Here is a 9,885-nt window from a genome sequence, read left to right on the forward strand (position 1 = left end):
AGGGTTCAGTTGTACAAAAATAACATTACTTATCCCAAGTGAAAAATAATCACACCTTATTGAAGTTAAATATCCTTGTTTTTATTTTTGTTTTTAATTCTACCTTGTTTTCTCTTAATGTAGCAGCTTAGTCGTTCTCTCCATTGATGTTAATTTCAAGTTCTTTTACTTTTTTTAAATCCAAATATTTCCAGAGATTTTCTTAAATCTTGTCACCTGCAAGCTCAACAAACTGATTGATACAATTGATGTAAGAAATTACTACATGGTCGATTCCTTCAAAGTTATTAAGCACATTCTTCGACATGTAAATATCTATCTGTAGCAGCCTATCATTTTATGTGGTCACCAACAAGCAGTGGATAATAACATTGCTCCTGATTATTTCAACTTATAATAACATCTGTCTGGTCAATACAATTTTTGGAATCTTGAAGATGTTGATCTTTAAGATATGGTTTGTCGTCTCTTTACATTGAAGAATAAATTTACAAATATTATTGTTTAATCTTTCCCAGTTCACTTTCCCAGTTCCCAGTTCACTTCTGAACAAATATCTACTTCTGCTCAAAATTTCAGAAACGGATTAAATAGTTCTAACAAAAACAAAACTCACAGTTTTATTATATATGACTGGAAAAGAATTGTACTCTGCAAATTACCGATTCCGAGATATTTTGATCCCTTCAAATGTAATTAAATTTTCCACATATCTAAATCAAATTTATACCTTCTGGTTATTCCCAATAAAACTTAGGAAACTATTATTTAAATAAATACATGAAGCTTTCTTACAACAAAATTTAAAGAGATAGCACTTTTGCAACCTTTTCTGGTTTAGACATCATCAAACCTAGAATTTGTTTGCTTTTCTCTTCTTCTCAACAAATATTATTTTAAAATAAATTTAGCTAGAGGGATATTCTAGGGCCTGCCAATCGTATAATGTTATGATCAACTGAACTTTGATGATTATCAAAAATCTACAAATAATTATGTAACAAAATTTAGTTCAGCACTTCTGCAGCAATCAGGAAACTACAGAGCAGATTTGGTAAGAGTAGGAATGACACATAAACGAGCAAACCCTTGGCCATTTGTAGCAAAGATATAACCATCAATGACCAAACACTCAAGTTAAGATTATAGTTGCATTAAATAGTTCTAAAAGTTTTTTCCCCATCGGATCACTGTCAGAAAATTAAAGTTGCGTTGGCCTTGGAGTGTGATCAGATCCTAATTGTATAAAAATTACTGTACAATGTATGTATAAAAGTCAATGGACTTGAAAACTTCAGTGCAACCCTTAAATGAAGATTGTTGATGAATGAAAACTATCCATCTATAGTTCTCCACACTAACCTAAAATGACTAATATAACATCATAATGTTCCAATCTATTACCTGCATATTTGAAACCTTAACTGAACTTTGTAACATTCATTTGATAAGTAAAATACTTTTGAGTTAATTTCTTTCGAAGGTTTTCACAGACATTTTCATTCCCAAATTCTTACATCAAAGATATGGTTCCTCAGAAAACTTTTGTACACATTTTTAAAGATAAAAAGTAGATTATACAGCATTCAAATTGATGTGGTTTTTAATTTGTGTTAGTCAACCAAAGATCTTCATGAAAAGGCCCAATTTTCTTCTAACATTTTGAAAAAGAAAACTGAAAGGTTGAATTAAACAAAGTAACTTCTCAAAAAAACTAAGTGATCATTTAAGGGTTACACTGAATGTCATGGCAACTTGACATCTTACAGAGGCATGTTTATTATATCTATGTTGTAAAGGCTCTGTATCTTTGAGTGCGAAATTCTGTGCTATGATTTGTTATTGCTAGTCCATTTTCATCTGTCCTGACTGGATATCCTTCCATTTGCCGTACATCTGTTACCCTATAGTATCCTGCTTGTCGTAATGCTTCAAGGCCAATATCCCTTAAATTTCAATCAGAAATGCATTTCTTAGAACTAGGGTTTCAATGATATTATAACACTTTCCTTGTTGGGAAATTTTATGTCAAATGTGTTAAGTTTGTTTTGTGAAGTTAAAAACAACCCTTGAATCTCTTTGCTATGGTGAAAACTTGTGAAAAAATTACGTGAACCATTAAAATACATGGTGCTACATTGCACTGTTGTACATGTTAAAAAGCAACTTAAAGATAGACAGACAGACAGACAGACATCTATATTTATACAGGATAGCCCCTTCAGTGTAGTAAACACTGGTATCAACGGGGGTCCTGTTACCCACCCATCCCACCCCAGGGGAGGACATCCATCACACAGTAATCTCGTGCGTGGGAAATTAACGTCTCCTGCCCCTAACCCTGCAGGAGACGGGACCTCCATTTATTCGTCCCTATCCGAGAAGACTAGAATATCTAACCATTTCTTGATGTTAAAGAAAGGAAGCATATTCTTCTCAGTTAATTTTTTAAGACCCTGAGTGTTGGTCCGGCCGGTATTGAACTCTCGACCTCCCACACAGCAGTCCGGCGCTCTCCCAATTGAGCTAACCAGGCGGCGGTATCATACCTTACGAATTTTACTTTAATGATGACAACCACTTTCAACTAGATTTATTCGCAGTGACATTGTAAAAACAGCAACTGAATACTCCAACCTCAGGAAGTAGAGAGAAATAAAGTACTTACGTGTCTTCAAAACCCCAGCATTCCTCAGGCTTGACGCCAAGTCGACTAGCTGCTGTGATAAATGCATCTGGTTTAGGTTTATGTTCTTCATAATCTTCATTTCCAAGCACCACATCAAATAGGTTGTCAATCCCAGCTACTTTCAGGGCTGCATAAAAAAAACAATAAACAAAAAAATTAACCAATTTGTAGAGAGCAAAAATCCTGACCAATACTCAATAAAAGAATTCATGAAAAGTAAAATACTGTAAGATTGAACTCATCAGCACTTTAAAAATTACCTGGTGAAAAAAAAGGCATACCAAAAGGTGCTAAGAATGAACTGCATTAACAAACAACATGTTAATAGTGCAAGTTTAATTTTGGTGCTACTACATATGTTATGGTGTCAGAAAAATTACCCAAGATATCACTGATCAAACATCGCAAAAAGGTATCTCAACTAGCTGAATATGGCTGGCTGTTCCAGTAATAAGAAGGATTATAAAAAGAAAGAAAATTCTGTGAATTTCTAAATCTCTAGAAACTTTTAAAAAACAATCTGTTTATTTTTGTTTCGTCTACCATAAGTTTTAATTATAGCTGTAAAGCGTTTTTGAGCCAAATTCTCAAATCGGTCAGAAACTGAAAGTTTTGCTTTAACTAATATCATTACTATTTAGTCCATGTGAAATTTTAAATAATTCATTGTAGGTTTTACAGCTGATTTTTTAACCATGGTTATCAACCATCTCCCGCTGGATAAAACGCCATTAACGTCATGAGAAAAGAGGCCTAAATGGTAAGACGATCGCATCACAACTTAAGGCGTACGTGCAAGCTAAAATTTGTAATAAAAATTCGCTTCCGCCACATCGGGCCTAAACAAAAAAATTACTGCACTGATTACTGTTAGTGATTTTTCTTTAAAATTTCAAAAGCGTCGTACGTGCTCGCTCGAAAGATGTTGACAATTAACCAAACCACCTGGGTTGGTAACCAATCACAACGCTCTATTTGCACACACCTCTTGCACACCTCCACACCTCGTATGATGTTATTGTTATTGATTTTCATAAATATTTTCGACACGATAACAACCACAAAATGGCCCAACATGAAAACTCGATAAAGAACATACAGATTGAATCCGTTTCTTGAAAACAAAGGGTCTTTTTAAGATGTTTTTCAGGCTAATTTAGGGAGTTACATGTTAAATAAACGAACGCGTTCAACTCTTATTGTTTTCCGATGGACTTTGTACTGCATATCGAAGGCCTTCGATATTTTCTTTGTACAAGACAACATTAAGTTACCGGGAAACCACTCATACGACAAAATCCTGACGAAGATGACAAAAATAAGTTGTTCATTTGCTGAACTGTAGAACCAAAGTGTTTAGAAATAGTTCGTCAGAGGGTATGTCTGGGGGCGCGGCCATTGCTTCACAAACTAAATATCGTTAAATGAAAATTATCAAGAATCTCGTGTTCTAAACAACAGAATCCTATACAAAACGCTCTTCGCTATATCACACAGGTATCGTTAATGATACTTTAAAAAATCGGCTACTCAATGCTAGGGTATCTCAGCCAAAATATCGAATTGCAGTCTCAATACCTTTTTGAACTTGGGAGCGTGAACTCCCCGAAGCAACAGCGATAGGGATTCCCGATCTTTGAGCTTCTCGGGCGATTTGCACCACACATGGAATAGGTGTAACAGAAGTTAACCCTTCAAGGAAGTACTTCCTTTTTTTGTCGTAAATAGCGAACGGATCAAGTTTGATTCCCTGTTGTTTGGCCAAAACTTTGATAATCTTCTTTCCGGGTACTCCCGCTAGAGTGTAGAAATCAGTTTTGCGAAATACGAGTCCTGTTTCTTTGCAGATTTCACACCAAGCCCTCCAATGAATTGGCATTGTATCCACAAGAGTCCCATCGCAGTCGAAAACCAGGGCTTTAACTTCTGCGGGTATCACACCAGAATCCGGAATCATTACCTTGAGAGCTTTGTCCTTCACCTCTGCGAGCGAAAGGTTGTTATTGATGATAAAAGTGCTATGTGTTCACCCGGTCCGGCCGGTCAACCCAACAAGCTAAAGTGCCTTTCTCTTCGACAGCGATTGTCTTGAGATTTCATTCGGCCCCTGATTGGGGCTCTGCGTGGATGTATGATTCGTGCAAAGCTGCACAATCCAACAAGAACTCGGCCCTCCGCTGTTTCTTGGGAAAGGACAATAGCAAAGTACTTTTCCCTGTGTCACATGGAATGAAATGTTCCTAAACCGTGACGTCACTCGTTCGTCCAATCCGCTTTCGTTTTATTTCAAATAAGCCTTCATTATATTTATATCCCATGTTTACCGAAGCCAGAGTGTACGACAATGACTTCAAACAAATCAACCCGCTTTATTCTTCAAAGAAAACAGTCTTAAAAAGAATATTGTATTTTATTAACCTGTAAGAGACTTACGGAAATGCAGTGTCATGGGGTAACCGAAGTACACTTTAGGATATTGAAACATGACCGAGAAAAAGGAAAATAAATTTAAACCAAGTGTAAAACTGAACTACAACATAGATATATATTGCGCCACTTTGATCTTTCAATAACATCTAGGATAGTTTGGGGAAAACAATCAAAGAAAATCACATTCACTTATATTCCCAACGTAGCGGCAATCATTATTCGCCGCCATCACAACTAATTTTCAATTTCTCCATCCCAACACTGGATGGTATTTAACATGTTGTTTGACAATCTGCTATGCTATTTGGAGTCTGTCTATAGCGTTTACGAAGAATAATCCTCTTAGAAGGGTGCTAATGAAAAGATTGTTTTGGCACTTCACTTTCTCGAATGGATTTCACCCGTAGCGAAGGTCATGTCAACTTAATTGTTATGTTGAAACAACTGCTGCATAAATCACATACATCGGAGCTTCTATTCAACTTGGCAACAAAGTCCAACTTATCTTGCCTATCACAATAAAAATATCCCAAAGCCTATTGTACCATTGTGCTTGACAAATGCTATAAGTGAAATATTCTTTTCTATATCGAATTTCAGAGGGAAATATCCTTTGATGGGTTTAGCCCAGCTGAGGGTTTACTGTTACGCAACCTCCACCAGGCTTATCATTCATCAGCAGACTAGATTATCTGAAAACAGGTATTTTTTTTTTTCTCGGGAAGAAATATGGAGCAACAAGTTTCGGCGTGTCTAAGCAAACAGTCAAGATCCCCCTCTGTTTAAACCTTGTGTCGAGAGGGGACAAATAAAACAAACCAGAAACAAAACTAAATCTTGAAAACAACATATCTTCCCAGCCCTGGGCTATATTGAACTGTGATGTGAAACAATGCGCGGTGACGTAATTGAACGTAGTAATAACACTAGACTTACAAAAATAATGACTCAAAAAATACCAACTCATGCTTGCCATCATTAGAGGAGCGACATAAGCAAGCATAACTACATCCTAAAACTGATCTCGAACGCTACAGGTCTTAAATCTCTGAGTCACACGGGCTAGCCCATCCATTTTATATGAGTGGGAGGGGGGGGAGGGGGTCGGAGGAATTGATTGTGTCACGAAAAAAAAATCACCAGATCTCTAAAAATGACATTATAATATTCTTATAATTTCCTCTCCCCCCCCCCCCCTCCCCCATGACTGATCATCCCTCGGCTGGAAAAAAACGTAAGCATCAAACTCCACTAGCCGCCTCTGTTATTACGTAAAAAACTTTACATGGATTGACCCCTGAATACCAACAATCTCGATTTGTATCCCGAAATTATTACTTCGTAACGACTGAGTAAGTCTAAGAATGAATTAGCTGTTCCGCATTCCCGCATCAACGTTAACTATTTGAAGATAAGTTTTTCCTATAGAGGTGCTACTGGTTGTGGAACAGCCATTCCCGTGAACTCCGATCAACGGTTTCTTTCAGCGAATTTAAAAAGTGAAGTGTGTCGTTATAGCTTTGAATGAGACACAGCATTCTAACCCCCCCCCCCCCCCTGCTCCCTAGCCTATAAAAAATGTCTGGCCCCTACAACGAATGCGTTTTCAAGACTTCAAAGATATGTTGAGTCATATCAGGTGATCAATCACATGAAACATTAATTGTCATACATCGCCTAAATATTCTCAATTAACTTCTCTCGATTTTAACAAACTATGAGATTATGAAGGGAATATCCTGCCTTTTACCTACAGAAAGTCACGGAAAGCACCGTGTTCATGTTTGGTTGTTTGGTTTATGGAGCAGACTTGGTATAGCTATGCTCTTTATAATGGCTTTACTTACACAGTTACTGCATATCTTTCCTTACACTCTTTAGACAACAGTCCTCTATTTCCTTCTAGTCTTCCTTATTTCCTTGCGACTCAAAAGTATTCAAAATTCTTTGTTTAGAATTACTGCTGTGCGATATCGTTTCCAAACGCGACGTTATGTAATAATTTTGTAATCTTTATGCATGAATTCCAGATGAGGTGGTAAAATGTAATACTGAATGCGTCCAAGAAAATTCAAGGTCGATCTCGTGGCAGGCTTGTGCTCGCGAAGTTATTCTTGGAGAAGAGTTAGCCCAATGGATGGTGCGCTGGACTGTTGTGCGGGAGGTCGAGGGTTCGAGCCCTGGCCGGACCAACACTCAAGGTCTTAAAATAATTGAGAAGAATTTGCTACCTTTCTATAACATCAAGAAATAGTTAGATATACTAGTCTTCTCGGACAGGGACGAGTAAATGGAGGTCCCGTCTCCTGCAGGGTTGGGGTAGGAGACGTTAATTTCCCACATACGAGATTACTGTGTGATGGATGTTCTCCCCTGGGGTGGGATGGGTGGGAAGGTGGACTAGCTCGAATGGTTACGGTATGTTCCCTTCTAGTCCTTCCTCACTGCAATTAATGCAGTGAAAATGGAATAAATTAAATTAAATTAAGAGTGAAAGTGATCTCTTCTAAAAACGCTTTCCAGCGCGGTGAAAAAAATCAGTGGTAAAAAAATAATGTAAATTGATGTAAGCACGCCTGGCGAGAACTCTGACTGTGAGGTGCTCGAAGTTACTTTTCGGTCGCCTCACTTCCAGAGTTCCGTGCGACTTGTTACCATCAACTATTGATTGTTTGTTTTTTTATTCGCACAACGGACTTCGCCAGGAGAGAGGGACTGCTCGTAGTCTACGAAACAGCTGTTAAGTTGTTTCAAGAGATTTAAAACTGTTTATTTTCTCTTGGATGTTTTTTTCATCATTAAGTGTGGAGGTTGTAAGAGCCATACGCCATAGAAATGGAGCCATCACTGTCAAATGTAATTTGGTTATATCAACTAAGTTGAAATTGTAAATTGGCCACCGTAACGAATTAAAAAAGCTGACGTTTCGAGCGTTAGCCCTTCATCAGAGCGAATAGAGGAGTTTCGGTGGCCAATTTACAATTTCAACTAAATTGATATAACCAAATTACTTTGTTACCCCCACCGACGCAGCACCACAGTTTCTTTAGAAACTTTTACTTTATTCAACTGTCAAATGTAGCCCAAGGCTGGAAAACATGTTGTTTTCGATATTTTATTTTGTTTCTGGTTTGTTTTGATTTTTCACTCTCGACACAAGGTTGAATCAGAGCAGATCTTGACTGTTTGCTTCTTCAATGATTAGACATGCCGAAACTTGTTGCCCCAAATTCTTTTTCGAGAAAAAAAAGTGTCTGTTTTCAGATAATCTGCTGATGAATGATAGGTTCAACTTGAAGATGTATGATGGAAGACATTGAGCCCCCAGGAGAGGTATTTTCCACCGAAATTCGATATAAAAAAAATTTTTCACTTAGAGCAATGGTATTTGGAAAGCACAATGGCACAAGAGAGGCATTTTTGTTGTTTCAGAATGAATGGGATTTTTTGCCATTTCAGATAGAATCTCCGAAGTTCGTGAGATTTGAGCAGCATTTGGTTTATCATAATGATCGAGATGACACGATCTTTGTCACAAGTGAAAGCCCTGCGAGAAAATCAACTGTTAAGTGCAAAAATATTTTTTTAAAAGTCCCCCCCCCCCCCGCTCTAGGAGGTTTATCCCACTCAAATCGGTTATTTTTAGGTATATCTGAGTTGAAAATATCTGAGGTTCGATAGCTATGAAAACGGCCACAAGTAATCTCTTAAGAAGCCTTTTGAAAAGAACTTGATTGTGGATTGGCTAATCAAGAGGAGTCAGTCGTTCCTTCAGCAATTCATCTTTCCAACTAGTCTCATTTTCCTGATTTTTTTTTATTTTTCGATACCACCTCTTTTTGTAATCCTCCGTCTTGTCTCTGATCTAATCTGCCTGTCCGACATTTACGGATTATCGCTCGTAAGTGTTACCTCAAATGATATAAGTCCCAGACAGCACGGATGGTAGCAAAAGGAGGCCTGATCTCATTCCACGCACGAATTTTAGAAAAAAATATGTATCTTGTGTACTGTTAACAGAGCTTGACGCGTCACGAAATTCAATAGGGAAAACTTCAAATCTCGCTTCAGATTGCCTTTCTGTAAAATTCATGCTTGATGTATTAATTTTGGGCTTAATCATAACCGTTGCAATTTCCTCAGATGTAAATTGGCGCATTAGCTGCGGTATTTTCACATCGGACGGTGTAGTCGGGCAGTTGGCTGTAACCGGACACCTTTAATCAGACAGTTAAAACAAACAGCCTATCATAGTGTACACAGCTAAATCCACCAATCACAAAACGGATTACAATAACTATAGCAACAATAACTTATCCCACAAAGCTGGGGAAGTCCCAAGGCTTTTCCCTCATTTCGGGGGCAGGGCGGGTTGCGTCTCTATTAGCCACTTGAGATATTTCCACAAATAGATATTTATTTTATTTTAATTTTTCTTCGGAAATTGTAATGCTTATTATTAATTGGAGACAGGACTTCGTATCATCTAATTCAGTCTGTGATTACACTCGTTATTGACAAGATTTTGTAATCATTCATATGATTACAGACTGCATTGGACTCCACTTGGTCCTATTACCATTATTACCATTCTCAGGCCTCAGCATAAATCATTTCTTTATGGGTTTTAACCTAACTTATGAATAACAGAAGCAAGAAAACGTAAGATTAACAATGAAAAATGTATGTTTTTGCTCGTCTACTTGCTTCTAGCATGCAAACACTAAATCACCATCTTTGTTTTTGTCTAGAAACTACAAGCCACT

At 37.4% G+C, this 9,885-nt stretch overlaps 1 protein-coding gene across 1 annotated transcript; it reads right to left on the minus strand.

Moving 5' to 3' along the window:
* Positions 1-56: 56 nt before the first annotated feature.
* Positions 57-5,033, minus strand: LOC111332538 (uncharacterized). Its single transcript, XM_022937891.2, has 3 exons — positions 4,268-5,033; positions 2,669-2,816; positions 57-1,946 (listed from the first exon to the last, which is right to left on the minus strand). The coding sequence occupies exons 1-3, from the start codon at positions 4,644-4,646 to the stop codon at positions 1,787-1,789; spliced, it is 687 nt and encodes a 228-aa protein (XP_022793626.1). The 5' UTR covers positions 4,647-5,033; the 3' UTR covers positions 57-1,786.
* Between the last annotated feature and the right edge of the window lie 4,852 nt (positions 5,034-9,885).

Source organism: Stylophora pistillata, chromosome 1, assembly GCF_964205215.1.
Source record: "Stylophora pistillata chromosome 1, jaStyPist1.2, whole genome shotgun sequence".
Taxonomy (NCBI): domain Eukaryota; kingdom Metazoa; phylum Cnidaria; class Anthozoa; order Scleractinia; family Pocilloporidae; genus Stylophora; species Stylophora pistillata.